This window comes from Calidris pugnax, unplaced genomic scaffold, assembly GCF_001431845.1.
Source record: "Calidris pugnax isolate Ruff unplaced genomic scaffold, ASM143184v1 scaffold1, whole genome shotgun sequence".
NCBI classification, from domain to species: Eukaryota; Metazoa; Chordata; class Aves; order Charadriiformes; family Scolopacidae; genus Calidris; species Calidris pugnax.
In genome coordinates, this window is record NW_015090800.1 from 3,640,532 (window position 1) to 3,667,919 (window position 27,388).

Here is a 27,388-nt window from a genome sequence, read left to right on the forward strand (position 1 = left end):
AACAAGGAGAAGTAAAAGTGCAAGGGTGACTCTGGAATTTTACCAGAGGGATGGTCCTGTTAAGATCATGAAAAAATAAGGGAATTCATTTTACTTTTTCGCTTTGTCACACATACCCTGTGTGAACTTCCCTGTTCTTCCCTGTGCCTCACTTCCCAGCCTCTGAAGCACAGACACCATCACCTTTGGAGGAGTTGAGGGGGCGTAAAAAGGAACTGCTTCTTCCTCTGTAAACTCACACTGAGGTTTCTCTAGCTGTCTCACTTCACCAGCACGCAGGGTGACAAGGCTCTGTCAAGGGGAGACCAGGCAGGCATGAGGAGATGATGCTCTGGCCAAAGGGCTTAACCCTTCTGCAGCCCACGGCTCACAGCTCACAGCCACACAGCCAGCAGCGATGGAGCAGCTCCATGCACTGAGAACAAAAGACCTTTGTCTCATGCCCTACCCCAGGACTCCTCTTTATTGACTCAGAATCACAGAATCACAGAATCTTCTAGGTTGGAAGGGACCTTAAAGATCATCTTGTCCAACCGTCAACCTAACTGACAAAAATAGACACCCACACAACAAACAAGGAGCATCATCACTAAACCATACCTCCCAGCACTACATCAACCCGTCTTTTGAACACCTCCAGGGATGGGGCCTCAACCACCTCCCTGGGCAGCCCATTCCAATGGCTGAGAACCCTTTCAGTGAAAAAATTTTTCCTAATATCCAGCCTGAACCTCCCCTGGCGCAACTTGAGGCCATTTCCTCTCGTCCTGTCGCCTGTGACTTGAGAAAAGAGACCGACCCCCACCTCTCTACACCCTCCTTTCAGGTAGTTGTAGAGAGCAATAAGGTCTCCCCTCAGCCTCCTTTTCTCCAGGCTTAATAACCCCAGCTCCCTCAGCCTCTCCTTGTAGGACTTGTGCTCCAGACCCCTCACCATCTTCTGGACCCACTCCAGCACCTCCATGTCTTTTTTATGGTAGGGGGCCCAAAACTGGACACAGTACTCAAGGTGAGGCCTCACCAGTGCCGAGTACAGGGGGACAATCACCTCTCGGGCCCTACTCCCCACGCTGTTCCTGATACAGGCCAGGATGCTGGTGGCTTTCTTGGCCACCTGGGCACACTGCTGGCTCATGTTCAGCCGACAGTCGACCAACACCCCCAGGTCCTTTTCTGCCCGGCAGCTCTCCAGCCACTCTGCCCCCAGCCTGTAGCGCTGCCTGGGGTTGTTGTGACCAAAGTACAGGACTTGGCACTTGGCCTTGTTGAACCTCATCCCGACTCATTTCAAGACACCTCCCCCGGCTTTACCGACGACAAACAGTGGGCCAAAGAGCCACTGAATGAAACAGGCCAGAAACTCCATCTGGTAACCAACGGGGCGACCTGCAACAGCGAGTTGCAACACCCCAGTGCGTATCACAAGTGAGATAGGCAGGAACGACCCACAGCACCGGGCACAGGGCGCCGCAGGAGCTGAACCCTGCACAAACACAAGCCAGCTGGGGGCACAGCCACCCTCCGTCCTTATCACTTGAAAAGGAACTTTACCGGGAGGAAAGGTACACAGGGAGCACAGCTGCACGCCCCAGGGGATTGATCACCTCCGCGATTTATAATTGATTTCAGCTTTCACATTAACCTGTGCGAGCAGAGTCTACGGAGAAAAAGCCGCAGCCTCGTTGGCCGGATATGGGAGGATCCAAAGCACCGGCGCCGCTCCAACACCTTCCCCTGCCCTGGCCAGCCACCACGCACTATTAAACAAGCCTGGCAAGAGGTGACTGCAGTGGGGCTGCCCAGACGGCGTGCAGGACCATGGCGACCTACGTGCAGCTGAACACCACGGCCAAGATGCCCCTTTTGGGACTGGGCACCTGGAAGGTAACGGCTTTGGGGAAAAGCACCAGGAATGCAGAGCTCCCTGGCACAAAACTCCTGTTCCTCCAGGTCTAGCTCCAGAGAGCTGTCCTCGTGTCTGGGGCTCTGCTCTACATGGCTGATGGGCTGAACCTGTGTGGGAGCAGGGCTACGGAGAAGTAGCTGGAGGTTGGCTTCAAGCCCTGAAGCCCATGTTTATGACTGCAAGAAATGCTCTTCTTGTAAAGAAAAAAAAACCTGGGGCAGAAGGGATTGCTTTCTGAAAGGTGGCTTTCCTATTTTATTTTTTTTTTTCTAGGATAAGGTATTTAACATGAACTGATTTGAGATTCTTAAGATTTATGCATTATTTTTAGTCCCCAGCTGGGCAAGTAACAGCTGCAGTGATGGCTGCCATCGATGCTGGGTACCGCCACTTTGACTGTGCCTACGTGTACCAGAACGAGAGTGAAGTTGGGGAAGGGATCCAGCAGAAAATCAAGGAAGGTGTTGTGAAACGAGAAGACCTCTTCATTGTCAGTAAGGTAAGGATCTAATGCTTTTCAACCCTGGAGGAGGGGTGGAAGAATGCTTCCTGCCAAAGGGGTGTCCCTGCTGCGTGAGGAAGATGAGGTTCTGGGCACCTGGGGATGGTGTAACCTGCTCAGCACCTGTCCTATGGAAGGTATGGTTGGTGGGTTCTCTTTCTCTTGCTTACGAAGGAAAACAGCATATTTACCTGGATTCCAAAGGTAATTTTTACAATTTTTACATTTTTGCCAATGAAGGTAATTTTTCCCAATTTTTACATTGGCAAAGGCAATGCCATCCACTTCTTTGTGGCTTGTCTTATATTTTCTTGGCTTTGCCTGCTAAATTTTTTACAGGGAAAGTACAAATGGTCAAATCTTGAACTAAGCCATCCTCTTCTACACAAGCCTGACCCTGGCAATAGAAGTTTTTACTACAGATCTATCTGATCCCGTGTACTTCCACTGCACATACCAAATCCAGTGTCGTGGGCCAGTCCCATCACAGAGCAATCCTCATCTGAAGAGCATCAGGATGGCCTCATTCCACTTTGCCTTCCAAAGGAGACAGAGCATTTCTGTCCTGTACAGGAGAGCACCCAAGGGCTTTAAACAGAGGTCACAGTGTGCCTTGGTTTTTTTGTCTCTAGCTGTGGTGCACATTTTACGAAAAGCCTCTGGTGAAGGGAGCCTGCCAGAAGACTCTTGCCGACCTGAAATTGGATTACCTGGATCTCTACCTCATGCACTGGCCTATTGGGTTCAAGGTACAGTAACAGCAATGCCCTTGGCTTTCCCTCCCCGGAGACCTCCTCAAAACTCTTGCAGCACTACTGTACTCCAGTCCAGAAAGAGCAGGTGTGTGTTGTGTGTACCAGCACTGCCCCAGCGCTGCTCTTTCAGCTTTGCTCTGGCCACGTGAGCCCGAATATTGATCTCTGCCCCTGAGACTGCTGCCTGCCCAGCGTCCTCTGCCCTTCTGATAGTGGGAGAGACAGACCTCACCAAGGTCAGGCCTCCCAGCTTCAAGCATAAGCTATGCCACTTTCCCTATCTTTTACAAATCCAAAGCATGCTCATCTCAAAACTACCCCTTGTGGGAAGGAGGGCTGTGCTTTGCTGCCTGACAGAAGCTCTTTCCTCTGCATGTTAGAGAATTGCAGAGTGAAAGAAAATGCTTCTGTTTTCCATTTCTCTCTTCAATCACCAAATTTAATACAGTCCAGATTGAGCTGACCCTGCCTGTAGGAGCCTTAGTGTTGTTTCACAGACCTTGGATTTCAAAAGATGAGGCTTTTCGATACATAACTTTTGCAGACTACATGTACTTCAAAGGATTTATGTCAGTTTGTATATATATATATAGATATACACACACACATATACCCTTCGCCTTTCCTTTCCTCTACACCCAGATCAAAATCTCTATTCTACCTAATGCCTTTGAGCTCAACTTCATTTCATTCTCTCAAGAGTGTTTTGGTTTGCTTTGTGTAGACAAAGCTGTCAAGTGAAACTGCATAATATTGTGGCATCTAGAAAATTCCAATCATTCAAAACATTTTGGCCATACTGTCTAGTCACAGGCTGTTCTAATTTTCCTAATACATTGAGCCTTCCCATGGGAAATCTTTTTCAGAGTACCTTTTTCACAGATGTCCTCCAGTATAAATGAGTACATTCACAGAACCAAAGTCAATCCTCCATATAGCTTTTTAAGAACTAAAGAGGCTGTAATTCTTAAACATGCATAATGGAACAATACATGAAGTGAATTCATGTAAGACTCCAGGATACTGTTCTATGAGTAAATTGCTTCCCTTCATGCACTTTGAGGATCATGACTTCAATGGGTCCAGCAGAAACACCTGCCTTTATTGGGATAGTTGGTGGCAAAAATGGTATGACACTGCATGAATTAAGAATAAGAAATGACTGAAGAGTTAAGTTACAATGAGATTTACTTGAATTTTAGCTTTAGCTCCTTACATTCCTGCTTGGTTCTTATGCATAGCTAGCATCCCAACAGAGATTATTTAAAGCATTTTGTCTCTCATTGACAGGCAGGAGATGAGCTGTTTCCCAAAGATGACAAAGGCATGGCCATACCTAGCAACGTTGATATTCTACAGACATGGGAGGTAAGTTCAACCACAGGAGGAGAGACGTGTCCTCTGTCCTCATCCGTCTCTTCCATGTTTTCATTTCCTTCAGCAGTCAAAGAACTGTTGTCTCATGCATGCAAAATTAGTTGGAAGGCACATAAGAAAGTACAAAGTAGCTTTTCATAACGTGCATGCTTAATTATTACCCAGTTATTCCTGTTCCCCGAGTGCCTCACTTGAGAGCCTGACCCACAGTGAGCTGCACAATCACTCTGAGGGGACCTGCAGACCAGACTGAGGTTAGAAAAAGTTCGTGGCTTGACCATAACCACTGTACAATTGTCTCCATCACAGCTGTGGCATCCTTCTTGAATTGCTCAAATAGATTTTACAGAAATAAAGACATCTTAGGTTGAGATCTTGCCTACAGCGTGGGGCACAGCCCTCCAGCACTTGCACAGCAGAAGATTACTGAGTGTTGTTTTTCCTTTTCCTCATCCAGCTTGGTGTGAATTTCCACAGATGCAGGGAATGAGAATTTGGGCTTGGGTGAGACTGCATTGAGGTATCAGTACCTGCTTAGCCCTCAGAGAACTCTGCAACTCTAAATAGCTGTTTTGTGCTGCTCATGACAGGAAATGAGCCACATCAGGAAGAACATCTTCATGATCTGTCTTGCATACCAGATAATGATACTGCTCTTCTTCCTGTTAGGCCATGGAAGAGCTGGTGGATGCTGGTCTGGTAAAAGCCATTGGAATCTCCAACTTTAACCATGAGCAGATTGAAAGAATCTTGAACAAACCAGGACTGAAGTACAAGCCTGCAAATAACCAGGTAAGATTATAAGTGACTGCAGGTGAATAGCTTCCAGGGATTACAAAGATCTGGTTACAGTTGAATAAGGAGATGGAGAAAGGGAGAATAAAGTAGACATAGCATGTACTCTACATCCTGCTCTGTGGATATTTCTGAGCACACAAGGGACTCAGGTACTTCCTTCTTTGTCTCACCTTGCTGAATCACTGTTTACAAATGTTGGAGTACCTCCTTGGAAACATTCTTTCTGGAAGAATAAAGAACCCAGAGATGACCTTTGTGAAATCCCCACAGCAAAAACTGTATAAGCACTTTGTATAAAAGTAGATGTCTTGAATACTAAGGGTGCATATTGTCACACAGGCCACTGGCAAATTAGGGGACTAGGCAGCCTCTAATTAGATTAGAATATAATCCCTGAAGCGCAACGATATTACAGCAGTGCTGCCACTATCAGCCTCTATGCCTCTGTGTTGGCAGGTTGAATGTCATCCCTACCTCACCCAGGAGGCTCTTTCCTCTGCATGTTAGAGAATTGCAGAGTGAAAGAAAATGCTTCTGTTTTCCATTTCTCTCTTCAATCACCAAATTTAATACAGTCCAGATTGAGCTGACCCTGCCTGTAGGAGCCTTAGTGTTGTTTCACAGACCTTGGATTTCAAAAGATGAGGCTTTTCGATACATAACTTTTGCAGACTACATGTACTTCAAAGGATTTATGTCAGTTTGTATATATATATATAGATATACACACACACATATACCCTTCGCCTTTCCTTTCCTCTACACCCAGATCAAAATCTCTATTCTACCTAATGCCTTTGAGCTCAACTTCATTTCATTCTCTCAAGAGTGTTTTGGTTTGCTTTGTGTAGACAAAGCTGTCAAGTGAAACTGCATAATATTGTGGCATCTAGAAAATTCCAATCATTCAAAACATTTTGGCCATACTGTCTAGTCACAGGCTGTTCTAATTTTCCTAATACATTGAGCCTTCCCATGGGAAATCTTTTTCAGAGTACCTTTTTCACAGATGTCCTCCAGTATAAATGAGTACATTCACAGAACCAAAGTCAATCCTCCATATAGCTTTTTAAGAACTAAAGAGGCTGTAATTCTTAAACATGCATAATGGAACAATACATGAAGTGAATTCATGTAAGACTCCAGGATACTGTTCTATGAGTAAATTGCTTCCCTTCATGCACTTTGAGGATCATGACTTCAATGGGTCCAGCAGAAACACCTGCCTTTATTGGGATAGTTGGTGGCAAAAATGGTATGACACTGCATGAATTAAGAATAAGAAATGACTGAAGAGTTAAGTTACAATGAGATTTACTTGAATTTTAGCTTTAGCTCCTTACATTCCTGCTTGGTTCTTATGCATAGCTAGCATCCCAACAGAGATTATTTAAAGCATTTTGTCTCTCATTGACAGGCAGGAGATGAGCTGTTTCCCAAAGATGACAAAGGCATGGCCATACCTAGCAACGTTGATATTCTACAGACATGGGAGGTAAGTTCAACCACAGGAGGAGAGACGTGTCCTCTGTCCTCATCCGTCTCTTCCATGTTTTCATTTCCTTCAGCAGTCAAAGAACTGTTGTCTCATGCATGCAAAATTAGTTGGAAGGCACATAAGAAAGTACAAAGTAGCTTTTCATAACGTGCATGCTTAATTATTACCCAGTTATTCCTGTTCCCCGAGTGCCTCACTTGAGAGCCTGACCCACAGTGAGCTGCACAATCACTCTGAGGGGACCTGCAGACCAGACTGAGGTTAGAAAAAGTTCGTGGCTTGACCATAACCACTGTACAATTGTCTCCATCACAGCTGTGGCATCCTTCTTGAATTGCTCAAATAGATTTTACAGAAATAAAGACATCTTAGGTTGAGATCTTGCCTACAGCGTGGGGCACAGCCCTCCAGCACTTGCACAGCAGAAGATTACTGAGTGTTGTTTTTCCTTTTCCTCATCCAGCTTGGTGTGAATTTCCACAGATGCAGGGAATGAGAATTTGGGCTTGGGTGAGACTGCATTGAGGTATCAGTACCTGCTTAGCCCTCAGAGAACTCTGCAACTCTAAATAGCTGTTTTGTGCTGCTCATGACAGGAAATGAGCCACATCAGGAAGAACATCTTCATGATCTGTCTTGCATACCAGATAATGATACTGCTCTTCTTCCTGTTAGGCCATGGAAGAGCTGGTGGATGCTGGTCTGGTAAAAGCCATTGGAATCTCCAACTTTACCCATGAGCAGATTGAAAGAATCTTGAACAAACCAGGACTGAAGTACAAGCCTGCAAATAACCAGGTAAGATTATAAGTGACTGCAGGTGAATAGCTTCCAGGGATTACAAAGATCTGGTTACAGTTGAATAAGGAGATGGAGAAAGGGAGAATAAAGTAGACATAGCATGTACTCTACATCCTGCTCTGTGGATATTTCTGAGCACACAAGGGACTCAGGTACTTCCTTCTTTGTCTCACCTTGCTGAATCACTGTTTACAAATGTTGGAGTACCTCCTTGGAAACATTCTTTCTGGAAGAATAAAGAACCCAGAGATGACCTTTGTGAAATCCCCACAGCAAAAACTGTATAAGCACTTTGTATAAAAGTAGATGTCTTGAATACTAAGGGTGCATATTGTCACACAGGCCACTGGCAAATTAGGGGACTAGGCAGCCTCTAATTAGATTAGAATATAATCCCTGAAGCGCAACGATATTACAGCAGTGCTGCCACTATCAGCCTCTATGCCTCTGTGTTGGCAGGTTGAATGTCATCCCTACCTCACCCAGGAGAAGCTGATCAAGTACTGTCAATCCAAAGGGATTGCTGTGACAGCGTACAGCCCCCTCGGCTCTCCTGACAGACCCTGGTGAGATTTGCTTTGCAATTTGCAAGGGAGCTGGCATGGATTATGTTTGTAACACCGAGGCTACAAACGCACTATTGTTCATTCATCTACACACAGAACTCTGTTGCTGGGCTGGATCTTTCTCTGGAGGTTTCTTGCCACTGATTTCTTTTCTCTGTGTAGGGCTAAACCAGAGGATCCTTCCCTTCTGGATGACCCCAAGATCAAAGAGATTGCAGCCAAGCACAACAAAACCCCAGCACAGGTATGTAGGTACCCTTTCTTGTAACACAGCCATAAAGGAAAATAGAGTTGAGGAGCAGGCAGAACCTCCATCCATTCCCCATGAGTGGCACTCCTTTGATTTTTCCCTAAAAAATTTAGGTTTCTTATTACATGGCCTGCAGACATGCTACTATTATTTCTTGGGCCCTCAAAAGGATTCTTGATCCATCTTCAGATGCAAAGAATGAAAGCCTTTCATAGACAGAAATGACTGTCCCAAAACTCAGTGGGAAAGGAGGCCTTCCATGTGGGTCTCACCACTTCTCTCTTCACCCTTCAGGAACTCTTTCCTCGGCTACAGGGACAGGAATGATTTTAATTGTAGCTCCACAGAACGGGTTAAGTGCTACTGAAATACACACTTGATGGCAAACAGCTGTTAAAACCAGCTCTGCTTCCTCCAGAGCAGGAGTCACCCTCTCTCTGACTCAGGGGTCTGTTCTTGCAGGTTCTCCTTCGCTTCCAGATCCAGAGAAATGTGATTGCGATTCCCAAGTCTGTCACACCACAGCGCATCGTGGAGAACTCCAAGGTGAGTGATTACGAGTGAGCTGGGGGCATGGCATGGTCAGGGCTGGCATGTCTTCACTCTGCAGAGCAAGCAGTCATCCTTTTTTACCCTTCCCAAATCCTCCGCAGACAAGAGGATTGGCCTTTTTCCTTCTTTATGCTTGCCTACACTCTGCTGGGGAGTAATCATAAAACGGTTTGGGTTGGAAGGGACCTTAAAGATGATCTAGTTCCAACCCCCCTGCCATGGGCAGGGACACCTCCCACTAGAGCAGGTTGCTCAAAGTACTCATCCAACATGGTCTTGAACACTTCCAGGGATGGGGCATCCACCACTTCTCTGGACAAGCTATTCCAGTGTCTCACCACCCTCAGAGGAAAGAATTTCTTCCAAATATCTAATCTTATCTCCCTTCTTTCAGTTTAAAACCATTACCCCTCATCCTGTCACTGCGCTCCCTGATAAAGAGTCCCTCCCCATCTCTCCTGTAGCCCCTTTAGGTAATGGGAGGCTGCTATAATGTCTCCCCAGAGCCTTCTCTTCTCCAGGCTGAACAACCCCAACTCTCTCAGCCAGTTTTCATAGGAGAGGTGCTCCAGCCCTCTGATCATCTTCGTGGCCCTCCTCTGGACCCATTCCAAGAGGTCCATACCCTTCTTGTGTTAAGGACTCCAAAGCTGGACACAGTACTTCGGTTGAGGTCTCATGAATGCAGAGTAGAGGGGCAGAATCACATCCCTTGATCTGCTGGCCACACTTCTTTTGATGCAGCCAGGATGCAGTTGGCTTTTCAGGCTGCAAGAGCACATCGCTGGCTCATTAAGCTTCTCATCTTCCAACACCTCCAAGTCCTTCTCCTCAGGACTGCTCTCAATCCATTCTCTGCTTGGGATCGCCCTGTATTTGTGCTTGGGATCACCCTGACCCAGGTGCAGGACCTTGCACTTGGCTTGGTTGAACTTCATGAGGTTGGTATGGGCCCGCCTCTCAAGCCCGTCCAGGTCCCTCAGGATGGTTAAGCCAGGCTGGCTTTTGGAGAGGACAGATTAAGAGGTTTTACACGATATTTCCTCTTCTGTGGCTTGTGGATGAATCAGCAGGCACAGCTTGCTGGGAGCCCACACATGGTAACATGCCAGAAAAGACACGTATAGAATAAGCAATGTTCATAAAATAGATCTTGTGTCCATAAAATAAATTGTTCCTCTATCTGTTAATTCAGTGGACCATGACTGAAAATGGACCCTCCAGGATGGAACTGCTCTCTAATCTTATCTTTCTTCACACTGTTGGATTTTTCAAAGAGATGATTTCCAGCTGTTTCTCTTCCTAGGTCTTTGACTTTGAATTGACTAAAGAAGAGATGGCAACCATCCTCAGCTTTAACAGAAACTGGAGGATCTGTGCAATGACCATGTAAGTGACACCGCTTGTTTCCTTTCAACTCTTAAATTTTGAATATTCTTTACCAGGAATTTTGTGTCCCAGCTACTAGGTAGCATGAAAGTCAGTTTATTTAAAAATCATGCCAACTCAAAATTCCAACTGGTGTCCCAAAAATACTTGTTCAGGAGAGGGTTTAATATTTTCATTTTAGAAACACAAGAAAAAAAGAAAGAAAACAAATTACATTCTTATTTTGAATTCCATTTCCAGGAAACTCTCTGTAACTTGAATTACAAAAAAAAGGGTTCTGGATGTTCATTTCATCTTTTTCTGCATTAGAGAAATAAGGACACTTATGTCCACATATTCTTCCTGTAATTACATGAAGCAGACCTTCCCTTGGTGGCTCATCCATGCACCCAATGCTCCTCTGCATAATGTTTAGATCACCCATGAAAATAACATTCCCTCTTTGATCTATTTCAGCTCCCAAACTCACAAGGACTACCCTTTCCATGCAGAATACTGAAGATGCCTATACCACAGCCTTCACTAGACCACTGGTGCCTCATGTCCCTCTGCTCTAACTTTGAGCTGTCTATTATCTCGTTTTCTTACTCCATATGTCTTGCTGCTGCCAGTAAAGATACTGGATGTTTATCCCATGAAATTTGTTTGAATTCTGGTTTTGGAAGAAGGAAAGAGTATTTTCTATAGAACAAAACATGGGATGTAATAATTTTCTGCTTATTAGAAGAGAGGATGACTACTGAAGAGCCTAGGCAGAGCTGCTAAGCAGAAAACAGGGTGAGTTTGTACCACCATGCAGTTATTGCCTTTAGTCTTGCATCAGCAGAAACCAGATGTTGACAAACCACAAAAAAAACCCCAAAACTCATGCATCCACAGTTTCTTTAGAAGTGTCCCATATTTTAAATAAAATTAATTTTAAAATGCAAAGTCTTGGCTGAAAGTCTTCTGTCTGGCATAGGGAAAACCCAAAACCCTCCTACACAGAGATGCACAGAGAGGTCTGCTGCAGTCACCTGCACTTTGGGGACACGGCTTCCCCCTGGGACAACAAAGTCACTCCATGGGGACACCAGAGGGCAGCCAGCACTCAGAGGAGACCCATGTTGCCCCCTCCCTGCCGGCCACCAGCCCCTGAGCTCAGGTCACAGCCCCTAGGCATGCCGGGGTTGGCATTTCACATGCTACACAACCCAGTTGTGCTGTACCCAAACACCTTAGAGCCTTCTCCCCCAAATTTCTACTTTTAATTCACAAAGATATAGTCCAAGATGATATGTTTCTCAGCTTCCTGAAGGAAGCAGCCCATAAAGCCCTCAGCAACCTCCAGGCAGAGGTGAGACATCCATCCTGTGAAACAATCCACCACGTTATTGAATCCAGTAAAGGTTTACTTTGGTGCGAGAGCCAAAGGTTTAGGGAAGTTCTACAACTCTTCACAACCATCCTCTTTCCCTTGGAAAGCTCCTGCTCAACCACTTGCTCTAACTTGCCATGGAGCCACCATTGTGGGCACAGTCACACAAATCCATCCAGATGCTCCATGGTTAAGGGTAGCACTTAGGGCCCCATCCCACCCACACCAAAGAGCTTTCCAGCATCCACTCGAAGGGTCTCTCCTCTCACACTGGGGCACAGGCAGCAACCTACTGAAAGAAAAGAGACATCAGAGGGGTTCTGGGTGTGCCACAGACAGTAATGGTACGTGCTCATAGTTTTGTTTCTGGAGTTTCATTTTATGTACACAGTTCACTCAGCTCATCAGATGAATAGCCAAACGCCAGAATTATCAGACTAAAGTCTTCAACAAAACTCTTGAGGAGACACAGAGATGGTTATGGGACCTCAGAGGATGCTCATGGCTTGAGATGAACTCAATGTAAGAAAGAGGCCAAGGTCTTAGAATTGGATTAAACCTTTATCCTCCTGTTTGCTTTCCTGCCTTGACAAGCATCTGGAATTTGAATCAATGCACACCATTTAACAAGATAAACATCGTGTTTCAATAAACTGCTTTTCCAAAGGCCCTACCATCATCTGACAACCCCAGCCACACACCTTCAAGACAGAGAAACAACTGACAGTTCCTATGTCTTGGCACCATCTGGGGAAAGTCTCACACCAACAGGCACAAACAGCAAAGCAAAATGCAAACCCTCTGCCCCAAATCCTCTGTTAAAAGACCAAGACATCTCTCATTCAAGAAACCGTCAGGGAAGACCAAGCACCCACCTTCACAAGAAGAACATGAGTTCACAGAGGAAGCAATACAAAAATCTCAGAAGAAAATGAGAGGAAGGACAAATTGTATCTCTCAGCCATGCTCTCCACCAAGTGGCATTATCTGTCATCACACACTCTACCCAGCTCCTTGCCACGGGAACACAAAGCTATGAAACTTCTCCCCAAAATGACATGCTCAGAAGAATGAGAACAAATATTGCAGGCTCTTCTCCTCCTTCTCATTAGAAATCCAATCTTACTGGCCAAACAGCCGGGCTTTGCAAGCTTTCACAGCCTTGCAGATCACAGCCCTCTGATGGCACCAGTTCACCTTGGTACTGCTCCAGTACAAAATCTGACTGATTCTGGCAGTTCCTACACCAAGACTTGAACTCCAGTCACCACTGATTGTTTCTGAATGTGACAGTGTTGACACTAATACATCATCAGCACAGCACCACAACTTGAGTGCCTTGGGAATACAGGTGCCTCATCTACTCTCTAGACTCTCTTGAGAAAATATATCACAGGGAAGGCAAAATGTGTCATTTTGCATTTTTGACTGATTTCTCTGAACAATGAACCAGCCCCTAAGAAGCTGAGGACACTCAGAGCACATCTATGAAGAAGGAATCTCAGAAAAGGATGAAAGATAAGCCCTGAGTTGTATAACTGTTACGTGATTCAACCGAAACACCGTATCCTGCTGAGGACAGCCGATGGCGCTGCCACAAAACAGGAGGAAGATTAAAGAGAAAAACTAATTATCTTGACTGCCTTCAGTTAAATGAAGCAAAAAGAGCCTTGGCATCCGCTGTGGGAGAGGCACTCAGAGAAAAACACACCATTATACATAATCCCGACTTATGCTTATACCTGAATCAATTCTCTAAGTATGAGCAAAGAGCAAAGCCTCCCAAGCAGCCTTAAAATACCATTATGGAGTACTTACAGGATTCTGCCCATAAATCAGGTTTCTGTCAGTGTACCTGTGACCACCCCATCGGTACAGCATATTTTGCCTCTTCAAAATTTCAAAGTCAGTTTCTAATGTGAAATTAAAGGTCACCTACCGTTTATGTCTACACTTGTATATTTCATTCTAAAATACGGTCTGCACTTCCCCAAAGGCAGAGGGACAACGTGATCATTGTGGCACTCACTGAAAACTCACGGCTTTGAAAGCACACTAAAAAAATACTTTCTCCCAACATTTAAAACGGCGTGGTTTATACTCATCATTTTCTAAATTACTCATAGACTCACTCACCCCAAAGTGAAAGCTGCGTTTGTCCCACCTGGAGAGGGGAACGGGGCGCTCCCCACTCTCACAAGCCAGCCACACCGAGGTTTCTCTAGCCATCTCTCTCCATCAGCGAGCAGGGTGACAAGGCTCCTAGGACCAGCCCGGGCCACCATCACTGCTGTGGGGACACACCGCTCTGGTCCAAGGCCTCAACCCTTCCACGGCCCATGGCTCCCAGCCCACAGCCAGGCAGGGATGGAGCAGCTCCGTGCGCTGACAGACCTCTGCCTCACGCCCTGCCTCGGGGACTCCTCTTTATTGATTCATTTCAGGTCACCCTCCGGGCTTTACCGATGACAAACCGTGAGCCAAAGTGCCACCGGTGGCCATCACCACACGAGCCGAGCCTCAGCAGAAAGCCCGCCTGAGCTGGGGCCGACCTGCCCCGGGGGGGGAACCGCTGTGAGGCCCACTGGGCCCCAGCCCGCCCGTTACGGCCTAGTCCTCTGCCGTAGGCCCCGGGCGGACGGCTCCTCCGTCCACCACGGCGGCTGCCCGGTGCCTGGCCTCAGCAATCGGGCACGCCGCGGAAACGCCGCTCTCCAAGTCTCACACCGGCCCGAGGGGGATCGGGAAGCGGCGTGAGGGGCAGCCCCGGGCACCCCCCGCAGGCAGGTGGTTCCCCCCACCCCCTACCTTACCATGGCAACCGGCCGGGACCCCCATTGGTTACCCCGCTGCCACGGGGGCAGGACTTGAGCGTTGATTGGCTATGAAGGAGAGAAAAGCCGAGCCGCTACCAATAGGCGGGGTCAGAGGGGGGAGCGCCCACCCCCGGGAAGGGCCTGTACCGCCAGCCCCGGGGCGGACCGGGCCGCTGTGGGCGGGCGGCGCGTTGCGGAGCGGGGCCATGGCGACCTACGTGCGGCTGGGAGCCGCCGCCAAGGTGCCCCTGCTGGGGCTGGGCACATGGAAGGTAACCGTGGCGAGCCCTCCCGCAGCGCGGCCCGGGGGGGGACGCCGCCATGACGCGGCCTCTCGCTCCCTTCACCGGGGGGTCCCTCCCTGTCCGCAGCCCGAGCTCCCCGCACCGCTGAGGGACGCGGGTCGCCGGGGCCCTTCCGCGGGGCTGAGCCACCCCTAGACGCGGCTGGCAGCTGCCCAGGGCTTCTCCTCCGAGGGGGGAGGCCTCGGCCCGGCTCTGGAGAACGGCCTCGCTGCTGCGGCCTCGTCTGGGCCAAGGTGTTGGGCTGAGCCCTGCCTGGGAGTGGAGCGGGGTGGCAGGAGGTGTCACTTCAGGAGCCTGTGCTCGACATGCAGCCAGACCTAAGAAAGCCTCGTGAAAACACTCCTATGAAAGCCCCCTCTGGGTGTTTATCTACCCAGGGGGTAGTATGTCGAGAAACCCCCAAATTAAGATATATCATACCTTTCTCCCCCCACAGTCCCCCCCGGGTAAGGTGGAAGCTGCAGTGATGGCTGCCATCGATGCTGGGTACCGCCACTTTGACTGTGCCTACGTGTACCAGAACGAGAAGGAAGTTGGGGATGGGATCCAGCAGAAAATCAAGGAAGGCGTTGTGAAACGAGAGGACCTCTTCATCGTCAGTAAGGTAAGGGTCAGATAGTCTCGGATCGTGGACAGACCTGCTTTACTTGTGATGTTTTTACAATAGGAAGCTCGAGTGGTTTTATGCTGTAGCACTGGAGGCACTCAAAATATAAATGAGCTCACTCCTGATAATACTTTCTTGTTTCACTTCATCAGGACAGTGATAAGTTTGATTCCTTCCTGCCCACTGGTAGCAATTTTTGTTGGTGTGACCATTGGATAGGAAGAGAGCTTTGAGCAGGAAGAACAATCACCCTTACTCTGTCTGGTGGCAGCCTTCTTCCCCAGTCAATCCAATAACACCAAAGGAAGTCAATGTTCTGATTTTCCCCCCCCAAAAAAAAATCTAATGAGAGCTTGAGCACCAGAGCCGTGCTATGGCCTGGCACTCTGCTGAGGAGACCCAGAAGTGCTGGGAGATGGACAAGGAGGAACCTGGCCCTGTACCTCATACCTGCAGACCAGCTGTTGCAGAAGAAGGGAAGTGGGAAAAGTAGAGTGGGCCAGGCAGCACCAAGCAAGGTAGAAACCTGTGATGCAGAGGTCTCAGATCACTCGGTGTAAAGGACTGACACAGAGACAGAACTGGTTTGTGATGAGCCTGGCAGTGGCTGGTGCTTGTTCCAGCAGCTGGGGTCACAGTCCTGCCAAAGGGGTGTCCCTGCTGCATGAGGAAGATGAGGTTCTGGGCACCTGGGGACAGTGTAACCTGCTCAGCACCTGTCCCACAGAAGGTGTGATTGGTGGGGTTGCTTTCTCTTGCTTATTAAGAAAAAGGGGCTATTTAGCTAGTTTGTGAAGTTATTTTTTATCTTGATAAAGGCTGGTGCCAAGAATTTCTTTGTAGCTTTTTTTGTATTTCAATGCAGGAGTTTTATGTGTGGTCAGGAACGACAGATACATGTCTTCGTTTAAAAGGCATCTATTGCAAAGGCAGATATAAATGATGTTCTAAGGAACAGAACCAGAGGGCTTTGTCTGTTATGATATTGCTCAAACACATGTGCTGATACTGCAACACTCCCCTCAGTGTCATGGGCCGGTCCCATCACAGAGCAATCCCCATCTGAAAAGCATCAGGATGGCCTCATTCCACATTGCCTTCCAAAGGAGGGGGAGCATTTCTGACCTGTGCAGGAGAGCACCCAAGAGCTTTACCCCAAGGAGGTCACAGTGTGTCTTGTTTTTTTTTTCTCTAGTTGTGGTGTACGTTTCATGACAAACCTCTGGTGAAGGGAGCCTGCCAGAAGACTCTTGCTGACCTGAAACTGGATTACTTGGATCTCTACCTTGTGCACTGGCCTTTTGGTTTCAAGGTACAGTAGCAGCAATGCCCTTGGATTTGTTTCTTTTGACTATGGCTTTTGGGGAACTATATGGCTTTACAGCACAACAATTGCTGTGGCTGAAAAAGGCAATCACGTGTCTGGTGTGTGTACGAGCACTGATCTGGTGCTCAGTTTTACTGTGGCTGTGTGAGCCAGGCTCTTGATCTTTGCCCCTGCAACTGCTGCTCACATACCCCTTTGATCCTGGGAATGATGGTCTGAAAATTATGGGCAATCAGCCAGCTGCAGGTGTAAGACAGGCTGCTGTCCCTTTCTCTATCAAATCAGTGTACGCTTATTGCAGAATTACCCCTTGTGGGAAGCAGGGCTATACTTTGCTGCCTGACAAATTTTCCTTTGTGTGTTACAGAATCACAGAGCAAGATAAAACATTTCTGTTTTCTATTTCTCTCTTTAACTACCAAGTCATTCATACAGTACAGATTGAGCTGACCTTGCTTGTAGGAGCCTTAGTGTTGTTCCACTGAGACAAGAACTCAAAAGGTGAAACTTCTTGGGGGGCCTGCACTCTTTCACAGTTTAGTGAAGGAGTTGATGTCTGAGTATTTCTAGTCTTAGCCTTTCCTTCCTGCTACAGTCTGATCAGTCTCCATCCTACCTGTTGCTTCTGAGATGCTTATCTTTATTTTATTATCTATTTTAGCTTTATGTTAAAAAAGCTGTGAAAATGAAACTGCCAAAACCTGACAGTAGCAAACAGCTGTTAAACACAGTTCTGTCTTGGTATCTTTTCAGAACTCGTACACAAAATCTTTTCTAATTTTCTTAGCACTAGCAGCTTTGGACTGAGCTTTGTCATGGAAGAACTGTCACTGCCCACAATACCTCTTTTCATCAGATCTGGTGTTGTATGTGCCCAAAGCTAAGTCCCATGATGTCCTTCTGGAAAAAGAACAAACCCATTCTTCCTAAGTGGGCACAAAAGAAGGATAGATGAAGTGAACAGGTGTGAGACTGGAGGCTATAGTTCTGAGTGGTGTGTTTCCCTGTAGATGTTTGGGTGAGTCGTCACTTTGAGGAGTCCAGCAGAAAAATCTTGTCTTTATGGGAATGGTCACGGACAAAAATACCTTCAATTCCTCCCGCTCCGCTCCTCAGGAAGGAATGACTGAATATAGACATGAATTAGTGTTTTTGTCTGCACTAGAAGTTTAAGCTCTCATGGTAGCGAGTTCTTATGGTATTAAGTGAACTTCTCAACAGATTTTTCAAGCATTTTCTTTCTCACTGACAGGCAGGAGAAGAACTATTTCCCACAGATGACAAAGGCATGTCAATACCCAGCAACACAGATATCCTGCATACGTGGGAGGTAAGCTCAGCCACAGTGGAAGAATCATGTCTTCTGTCCTCAGCAGCCACAGAACAGCTCATGCATGTATGCCAAATTAGCTGGAAAGAATCCACACAAGTATGTGCTAGCTCTTAAAAATGTGCATGCTTAGGCAAGCTACTATTCCTGGTCACTGTGGATTAGCATCTCAAGTCACTGAGCTGCACAGTGGAGCTGGGGATGAGACCGAGGGTAGAAAAAGTTATTTTCTTGACCATAACTGTACAATTTTTCTTCACCACAGTTCTCATGCAGTTTCTGAACTGCTCAAACAGATTTTGCAGAAATAGACACTTAGGTTGGGATCCAGCTATCTTCATGGGGCATAGCCCTCTAGTTCTGTCACAGTAGCAAACTTAGAATTGTCTTTTCCTCGTGTAACTTGATGAATTTGAGTCTTAACAATGTTTTTGGGCTTTGGTGTGGTAAGAAGACATGGCACAGATATTACCAGTACCCATTTTCCCCTTGAGAATCACAAACTTGACAAGTCCAAAGAGGTATTTTGTGCTTCCCATGAAGGGAAACAAGCCACCTCAGGAAGAATGTTTTCAGATCGTGTCTTGTACACTGGATGCTGACTTGGCTTGTCTTCTTGTTAGGCCATGGAAGAGCTGGTGGATGCTGGTCTGGTAAAAGCCATTGGCATCTCCAACTTCAACCGTGAGCAGACTGAAAGAATCTTGAACAAGCCAGGACTGAAGTACAAGCCTGCAAATAACCAGGTAAGATGCTCAGTGACTGCAGGTGAATAGTTTCCAGGGATTACAAAGATCTGGTTACAGTTGAATGAGGAGATGGAAAAAGGGAGAACAAAGTAGATGCAGCATATACTTAAAATCCCTCTCTGTAAATATTTCTTGGTACAAAAAGGAATGGAATATTTCCTTTTAGTCTCACCTTGAACCACTGTTTACAAATTCTGGAGTATTTCCCTATGAAGCAGTCTCTCTCCAGGGATAAAGAATCCAGGCATGAGCTATGATTCTGACTGTAGTTAATGACTTTTATGAAGCTTCTCAGAACACAATTCAAAAAAAGGACTCAATATAAAAGTTGGTGCCCTACAGAATTACAGTCTTGCATTGTCACACAGACCACATGCAGGGTAGGATCAATGCAACTTGTAATTAAGAAATTAAGATTCAGAAGAAAATCTCTGGGAACACTATGGTAGTTCTACACAGTCTCTACTCCTGTGTTGGCAGATCGAGTGTCATCCATACCTTTCCCAGGAAAAGCTTATCAACTATTGCCAATCCAAAGGGATCACTGTGACAGCATATTGTCCCCTTGGGCGCCCTGACAGGTAATTTCCAAGTGGATTAGTGTGGTTTAAGTTTGAAGCATTCAGACTAATTGAATAAGTAATGGTGCAGGTGTATGTACATAATTCTTTTTAAAAAATATTCATACTAGATACAATATTTCTGCAGAGATTTTTTTTTGCCATTTCTTCCCTTTTGTCTCTGTAGGGCTAAACCAGATGAGCCTTCCCTTCTGGATGACCCTAAGATCAAAGAGATTGCAGCCAAGCACAACAAAACCCCAGCACAGGTACGTAGAGGCCAGACAGTGGGTACCCCTTCCTGTAATAGGGCCATTAAGGAAAACATGCCTGAAGAGAGAGTACAGCCTCTGACCATGGTCCCTGTGAACCGTGATGCAGGCTGTTATGTGGCCTGTAATATGTACTTGAAGCTCTTTGGCTTTCAGCTAGAAGGTGAAGGTTCTTGACCCATCTTCAGATGTTGCTTCCTCTCTCAAGTCCTCTAGCAAAGAAGGAAAGCCTTGTGTTGGCTGCTGAGAGTCCAGCTGGAAAGATAAGGAATTGACTGTCCCAAAGCTGGATGGAAAGAAGGCCTTCCATGTGGGCCTGCATTGCTTTCCTCTTTGCTCTTCAGGAAGTGCTGCCTAGGCCAAAGGGACAGGAGTGATTTGAAATGCAGCTCTGCAGAAGCAGGTGTAGCTTAGGGAAAACAGCTATTGGAATAGGCTCTGCTTCCTCCAGAGCAGGAGTCACCCTCTCTCTGACTCAGGGGTCTGTTCTTGCAGGTTCTCCTTCGCTTCCAGATCCAGAGAAATGTGATCGCGATTCCCAAGTCCGTCACACCACAGCGCATCGTGGAGAACTCCAAGGTGAGTGGTTACCAGTGAGCTGGGGGCATGGCATGGTCAGGGCCGGCATGTCTTCCCTCTGCAGAGAAAGCAGTGATCTTTTTTTGTCCCTCCTCGGGGGGGAGGACTGGGCTTTTTCTGTCTGGCTACAGACAGGCTACTTTTCTGTAGGGCTACAATGAAAATTGCAGTCACTTACGTTGTGTTTCCTGTTCTGTGACTTGTGGATGAAGTGGCAGGCAAGGCTTGCTTTGAATCCAAATGCAGTAACATCCCTCAAAACACAGAGTATGTGATGTTAAGGGAAGAGTCCTGGTGTCAATAAACCACATTGCTCCTCTGCCTGTCAAGTCAGGGATTTTTTTCTTGATATTGGACATCAGGATTTCAGGAGTAACATAGCTGGATTTATTGAAATATGAAGGGTTCCAGATGTTTCTTTGGAATTTGAGAGAAATGCATCTTCCACAAACAGAGGTGTTCTGCAACACTAAATGCTCACCAAACACTTTGGAAAAGCTGGTGCATGTAACTGCAACCGGTGATCTTTTTTGTTTTTTTCCCTCTGCCAATAAGGTCTTGAAAATCCAAAGAGACTTCTCTTCCTTTCCCTGTCTCATAAAGCCATCAATTCTAACCAGCACTCCTGATGTCAACTTGTTTTTTAATCTTGTGAATCTTTCTTCTGATTTGATTTGTTCAAAGAGGTGATTTTTTCCAGCTGGTTTTCTTTTTAGGTGTTTGACTTTGAACTGACTAAAGAGGAGATGTCAACCCTTCTCAGCTTAAACAGAAACTGGAGGATCTGTGAAATGGTCACGTAAGTGACAGCTTGTTTCCTTCAAACTCTTTATTTTCAATAATCTTTATTCTAATCTCACGGGTACTGGTATAGCTATTTAAAATTAGTATGTTTTGAAATCTGAAATTTGAGGGTTGAAGCACCTGTTATTTAACATCTTAGTGGAGTTATATTTTCACTCTATTATTGACTAAAGGATAAGTCACACTATGTACTTATGGCCAGTCTTTCTCTGTGGAACTTTGTGTGTCTGGAACTCGAAAAGGAGGCTTCTAGTTGATAACATTGGCCTTCTCCATATTGGAGAAATTAATATTAGGCAGTATTAAACTTATGGTATTTTTTCTGAGTTACTATAAACTGATGTCACATCTTAGGTGACTGGGGGAGGGAATGACCATCTGAAGTGCGGTATGAAAAACCACTGCTTGCAGTTGTGCATCTAGGAAACCTATAGCCAGACAAGTGTTGGCTGAATGGCCACAAACTTTTTTTTTTCCTGTAAGCAGTGTGATCTTCAACTCTTTATCTAGAAAGTAAGTTGGTCCCCTCACTGCTCAGTGTGTCAATAATAGGAAAAGACTTGAACCTGTTGGTCACGTGTGCCACTTCTGTACCAAAAAGTCTCTTAAACTCATTCTGCAGTTACACAATTCGTAGCCTCCCTTGAAGGCTCCTTTATACACCCAGTATAGTTCTATATAGCATTTATTTCAACCTTGAGACTAATCTTTCCTCTTTGATGTCCTTCAGGTGCAAGAATCACAAGGAGTACCCCTTCAATGCAGAATACTGAAGACCATTTTATCCTGCCCTACTGCAGGCAGGTTCGGGTTTTGACAGAATTTAAATGAAAAGAATTTTAACTTCTTTCATGATGTTCTCCATAAAAGAGTTCAGATCTGGGGTTAGAGGGACACAATAAACTATACAGTATAATTTGGTGGATCAATCCAGTGAGAGACTGTATTCACAAGTCAGGTATTACCACAGATAGTTTTTGAATAGCATGTTATGGATGTACTGCCTGACAGATTATCTGTTACACACAGAGAGAAGACGGTACCAAAGACTATTCCCCTTTAAAATCTATTTTCTTAATAAGGACAAATGGAAAAACAGGCAAATTGAAGGGATAAAATGAGTTTTTGAGTAACTTGTAACAAAAAGTTTTCTAGAAACATTGAAGTAGTTCCTTGCTGATAGTGACAGGCTTTAACAGGCTAAAAGAAATCTTCATTTTAAAAACGATCTGTAAAATATAATAAAACGACCATAAGGTGTCACTAGAACCCAAGCAACTTGCAAATAAATTGCATTCTAGAAATGTTCTTATCCAGCTACAAGGCTTTTGTTATACTCCTTTCTGAAAGTAAAAAAGGACCTATTTTTAAATAGCGTAGAGAATTCCTGTATGTACAGAAATCACCATATTCAATACATTGGCTTTATTTTTTCCTTTTATTTTGTTTTTTCTGGTAGGTGTACTGGTAGGTGTCTCGCTGTTTGACTGGGTACACAATCAGGATTGATTTGACAGCGAACACATCCCAGGTGGACGGCAAATTGGGTATAACTTTTAAGGGAGTTCTTTTGACTCATAGCATACGGTCTTGTTATCTTCTCTACATAAAGCATACTAGGTTTTGGTTATAAATGCAGTTTCCTATTTTCTGTCCTTTACAGTCCCAGACAGGTGTACATACAAGGTACACCAAGGTTTGGGAACTTACCCGTCCCTTTCTAGTGGATACCACACACTGACAGCAGTTATTTCCCAGAGCCAGTCACCCCAGTGACCCCAGTGACACAGCACCTCATTGTCCCCCTACTAGGTTTTGGTTATAAATGCAGTTTCCTATTTTCTGTCCTTTACAGTCCCAGACAGGTGTACATACAAGGTACACCAAGGTTTGGGAACTTACCCGTCCCTTTCTAGTGGATACCACACACTGACAGCAGTTATTTCCCAGAGCCAGTCACCCCAGTGACCCCAGTGACACAGCACCTCATTGTCCCCCTCCCTTGGTGGCACCTCTCACGCCTGGGAACACCCTGGGCACTGCCCCTTTGTCGCAGTCAGGGACAATAAATCAAATAGGTGTGAGCTGTGTCCTGTGCCTGGGGTGGGGACGGGACAGAACGGGCACAGTGGGTCCCTGGGGGAGCAGTGGGGTGTGCAGGGATGAAGGGGGTCACCTGGACACCCGGGTCCCTTGGCCACCTGTGTCCCCATGGGGCAGTGGGGAGGGGGGCACAAGCACCCTTCTGGTCCCCCCCACCAAACTCTTGCACAAGCACCCTGTGTGCACCCAGGGCCTTGCACAAGCAGGGGGGCTGCTCCCTGCACGCACCCCACCCACCCCCAAGCTGTGGGGCCTCCTGAGCATGTAGCCAGGCAGCACAAGAGGTCTCGGTGCCCCAGGGCTGAGTGGGGACAGGGGCAGGGGTGGGGGCCGTGCCCCAGCTGTGCCGTGGGGAAGGGCTGTGCTGCAGATGCAGCCCCTGAGCACTGCCCCCCCAGAAGGTGGTGTTCCCCAGCTCCAGGCTGGGACAGAGGGTCCCCAGGGGTCAGGGGTGGCACCACAGGAGGTTGTGCCCTGAAGGAAGTCCCCGAGTGGTCCTGTCGGGGACAAGGATGAGAGTCGGAATGGGACAGAAACGCCTGGACAGCAATGAGAGGGCACAGGAGGCTGAGGGGAGACCTCATTGCCCTCTACAACTCCCTGAAAGGAGGTTGTAGAGAGGCAGGTGTTGGCCTCTTCTCCCAAAGGACGAACGACAAGACCAGAGGAAATGGTCTGAAGTTGGGGCAGGGGAGATTTAGATTAGATATTAGAAAGAATGACTTTACTGAGAGAGTGGTCAGGCACTGGAACAGCCTGCCCAGGGAGGTGGTGGAGTCACCATCCCTGGAGGTATTTAAGAAACGTATAGACATGGCTCTTCAGGGCATGCTCTAGTGCCCAAGGTTATTGGTTTATGGTGAGGTGTTGAGTGTGGGGTTTAGTTGGTGGGTGCGGTGTTTTTGGTGGGCGTTTGGTGTGGTGTGTTTTGTATTTGTTTGGTGGGTTTTTTTGTTTTTTTTTTTGTGGTTGGACTCGATGATCTCAGAGGTCCCTTCCAACCACTAAGATTCTGTGATTTATATACTGAGATCACATAAGATGCAGTAAAATATATATATAAGTCCCTAAAATATATGCTTTTTAAATGGAGATCATTGAACTATTTCCAACCAAAACTTCCAAAAGAAGGTAACATGCAACTTTAAGATGAGGCAATATTGGGGCACAAATTTTCATGCTAAAATAACAAAAAAAAAAAAAAAAATCAGAATTTACAAGGGGTGATGCCTGCCCTTTTGGTTTTTGGTGCATTGGGTTTTTTTAAACACATTTCGTATTTGAAACACAGCACTGGCTGTATTTGTGCTTTACTCCCTGATCACATGCAGCAGTCTCTCGGGGGGAATTAATCTCATCTAACTCCAGATGTCCACAGTGTAGGTGTCCCCACTACTCTGGGGCAACCTCCAAGCTCCAGTCACAGCCAAGAGATGTTTGGGCAAAACAAGGCAGTGGCTTTTGGTGTGATTCATAACACCAAAGGCCAGGGCTGCTCTTGGCTCTGGCCCATCCCGCTCTTTAGGCTCTCCAGACCTCACACGCTCGCTCTCCTTCTCCTGTGAAGAGAGGTGAAGTCACCTGCACTTAATGGACATGATCCCTCCATGGGACGATTCCCACCAATAAAGTAACGTGGTGCTTTTCCCTACAGGCAGCCAGCCCTCAGGGGAGGTGAATTTTTCTGTCATTGCAGGCTAGGAGCAAACAAGGAAGAACATGAGTTCACAGAGGAAGCAACACAAAAATCTCAGAAGAAAATGAGAGCAAGGACAAATTGCATCTCTCAGCCATGCTCTCCACCAAGTGGCATTATCTGTCATCACACACTCTACCCAGCTCCTTGCCACAGGAATGCAAGACAGAATCACATGGGGTTGGAAGGGACCTCTGGAGATCATCTAGTCTGACCCCTCTGCCAGAGCAGGTCCACCCAGAGCAGGTTGCATAGGAACATGTCCAGGCGGGTTTTGAATGTCTCCAGAGATGGAGACTCCACAACCTCCCTGGGCAGCCTGTTGAAACGTGCTCAGAAGAATGAGAACAAACACTGCAGGTTTTCTCTTTCTTATAGGAGACCCCATCTTACTGGCCAAGCTGCCAGGATTTGCAAGCTTTCACAGACTTCCAGAGCACATCTCCCTGATGGCTCCAGTTCTCCTTGGTGATGCTGCACTATAAAATCTGATGCTGGCAGTTCCTACACCAAGACCTCCAACATCTGGAGTCAAAGCATGACGCTGCTGATACTAATAAACCATCAGCACACCACCACTAGCTCGAGCATCCAGGAAATACAAAGGAGAGCAGAAGCAACCTGGAACTTCAGCTCGTCTTCAGGCTGCCTGAAAAAGCAAACCACAGCCATGGCTCAACATCTTATTTTGGAAAAAAAAAAAAAAAAAAATCGTGAAATGTATATTGCATAAAATGTTAGCAGCCATCAGCAAAAAGAGGACTGACTACTAACCGGGCAGGTGATCATTTCGATGTTTCAAAATAGGGCGACTTCTCTAGAGGAAAATCTTTGTCAAGACAAGTTTCCACATGACTTCTGCTAATAACTAAGACCGAGGCAGAGATCAGGCATGGAAAAGTGTTCTCTTTGAGCCCAGCTAACACCACATAATCCACCTCCCCAACAGCACTCGCTCTGCGCAACAGCTCTGCACCTCTGTTAACCTCAGCTCTGGTCCCTCGCCCACCAGTCACAAAGCCATGGCTGGCACTGGGAGCTTTCCTACAGCTCTGCAGATGGCTGGGGTCTCTCTCCCTGAACTGATGGGGGGACAGGAGGGAGAGAAAAATGGAAGAGTGAAAAACCTCTCAACTGGGGAAGGAAGGCAGCAGGCCTCTCGTGCAAACAGCTTGCCTTTAATTCAATCAACAGAAGTGAGGAACAGGCTCAGGCTGATGACAATCTTTCCCTTGATTTCACTGAACCAAACCCCAGGAGTCCGAGCGCACTCAGACCAGATGTCATGGTTTAGATTTACAGAGAAGGAATCCAGGAAAAAAAAAAGGCAAACACTGCATTATATAACTGTTCTGTGATACAACCGAAACATCCCGTCCTGCTCATGGCTGCTGGTGCTGACAAAAAAACACCAGGAGGAAGATTAAAGAGGCAACCAATCACCTTGTCTGCCCTCAGGTAAGTGTTACCAAAAAGTACAAAGCAGCTCAGCATCTGCTGTGGGAAGGGCAGCCAGAGAAAAATGTACCATTATACTCCTAACTAATGCTTGCATGTAAATGAATTCTCCAAGCATAAGCAAGCGGCAAAGCTTCTCAAGTGGCCTTAAGGTAACATCCTGGACCATCTACTGGATCCTGCAAGTACATTTTGATTTTTTTTTTCCACTGTGCCGTGTCCACTTCAACAAAACAGCATGCTCTCAACTGCAAAATTTCACAGCCAGTTTGTAATGTGCAATTAAAGACCACTTAACATTTATTTCTACACTTTTATTCTGAAATACGGCCTGCACCTCCCTGAAAATAGAGGGACAACGTGATCACCGTGACACTCGTAAAAACTCACTATTCTTTGCAACTTTCAAAAAAATATTAGAGGCAACTTCTCCCAACATTAAAAAGAATGCCCTTCTTCAAAATCACTGCTTTCTGATTTAGTCCTACAAAACAACTCGCTTTTCCTCTCCTGTTATTAAAGCCTAAACTCCGTTCATCCCACCTTCGGAGGGGCGCCGGAGGCTTGGAAACTCCCAAATTCCTACAGCCCGCTCCCACCGGGGGATCTCCGCAGGGACCTGGGCCCCCCTCGCTGCCGTGGGGACGGGGCTGCTCTACCCCAAGGGCTCGGGGTCCTTCCTCAAGCCCCCGGGCTCACACGGCGGGGAGAACCCAGCAGGAACCCGCGCTGCTCCCGGTGTCACCCAGCCCGGTGGCGGCCGCAGGCGGTGGCTTGTCCCCCGGGCGGATCCCGGGGCGGGACTCTGCGGCTATTAAAGGGGACTCCGCGGCTTCCCGGTGGCTTTCCCGTCTGGGGCCATGGCGACCTACGTGCAGCTGAACACCGCGGCCAAGATGCCCCTCCTGGGGCTGGGCACATGGAAGGTAACGGAGATGTCGGCGCTGACCCCGGGCAGGGGGCGGCCGCCTCGGGCGGGATCCGAACCCGGGGCCGCTGCCGCCTCCTCCGGGCACCGGCTGGGGTGGGGG

The 27,388-nt window shown here is 46.9% G+C and overlaps 4 protein-coding genes across 7 annotated transcripts in view; 3 read left to right on the forward strand and 1 right to left on the reverse strand.

Moving 5' to 3' along the window:
- BPGM (bisphosphoglycerate mutase) overlaps nt 1–27,388 on the reverse strand; it is a 67,962-nt gene that overhangs the window by 25,997 nt on the left and 14,577 nt on the right. The gene's annotated exons all lie outside the window — the stretch shown is intronic.
- On the forward strand, nt 1,477–11,298 carry LOC106885285 (aldose reductase-like). The gene is made up of 10 exons (XM_014937328.1): nt 1,477–1,884; nt 2,238–2,405; nt 3,041–3,157; nt 4,454–4,531; nt 5,210–5,332; nt 8,097–8,203; nt 8,366–8,447; nt 8,916–8,999; nt 10,312–10,394; nt 10,851–11,298. The coding sequence occupies exons 1-10, from the start codon at nt 1,819–1,821 to the stop codon at nt 10,891–10,893; spliced, it is 951 nt and encodes a 316-aa protein (XP_014792814.1). The 5' UTR covers nt 1,477–1,818; the 3' UTR covers nt 10,894–11,298.
- Nucleotides 14,687–23,066, forward strand: LOC106885283 (aldose reductase-like). 4 transcript variants are annotated; one of them, XR_001411418.1, is made up of 12 exons: nt 14,687–14,839; nt 15,309–15,476; nt 16,675–16,791; nt 18,059–18,136; nt 18,760–18,882; nt 19,366–19,466; nt 19,633–19,714; nt 20,213–20,296; nt 21,013–21,095; nt 21,831–21,900; nt 22,560–22,720; nt 22,913–23,066. XR_001411418.1 is itself a non-coding variant. In XM_014937325.1 (11 exons), exons 1-10 carry the CDS (start codon nt 14,774–14,776, stop codon nt 21,871–21,873), a joined length of 945 nt encoding a protein of 314 aa, XP_014792811.1. In that variant the 5' UTR covers nt 14,687–14,773; the 3' UTR covers nt 21,874–21,904; nt 22,560–22,734. The 4 variants fall into 4 exon arrangements, 3 of the variants coding, with proteins under 3 accessions (XP_014792811.1, XP_014792810.1, XP_014792809.1); XM_014937325.1 differs by lacking the exon at nt 22,913–23,066 and having other exon boundaries at nt 21,831–21,904; nt 22,560–22,734; XM_014937324.1 differs by lacking the exon at nt 22,913–23,066 and having other exon boundaries at nt 22,560–22,734.
- LOC106885282 (aldose reductase-like) overlaps nt 26,911–27,388 on the forward strand; it is a 9,718-nt gene continuing 9,240 nt past the window's right edge. Inside the window, exon 1 of the mRNA XM_014937322.1 lies at nt 26,911–27,283. Coding sequence (XP_014792808.1) covers nt 27,218–27,283 — 66 coding nt within the window. The 5' untranslated portion in view covers nt 26,911–27,217. The remainder of the gene's footprint in view (nt 27,284–27,388) is intronic.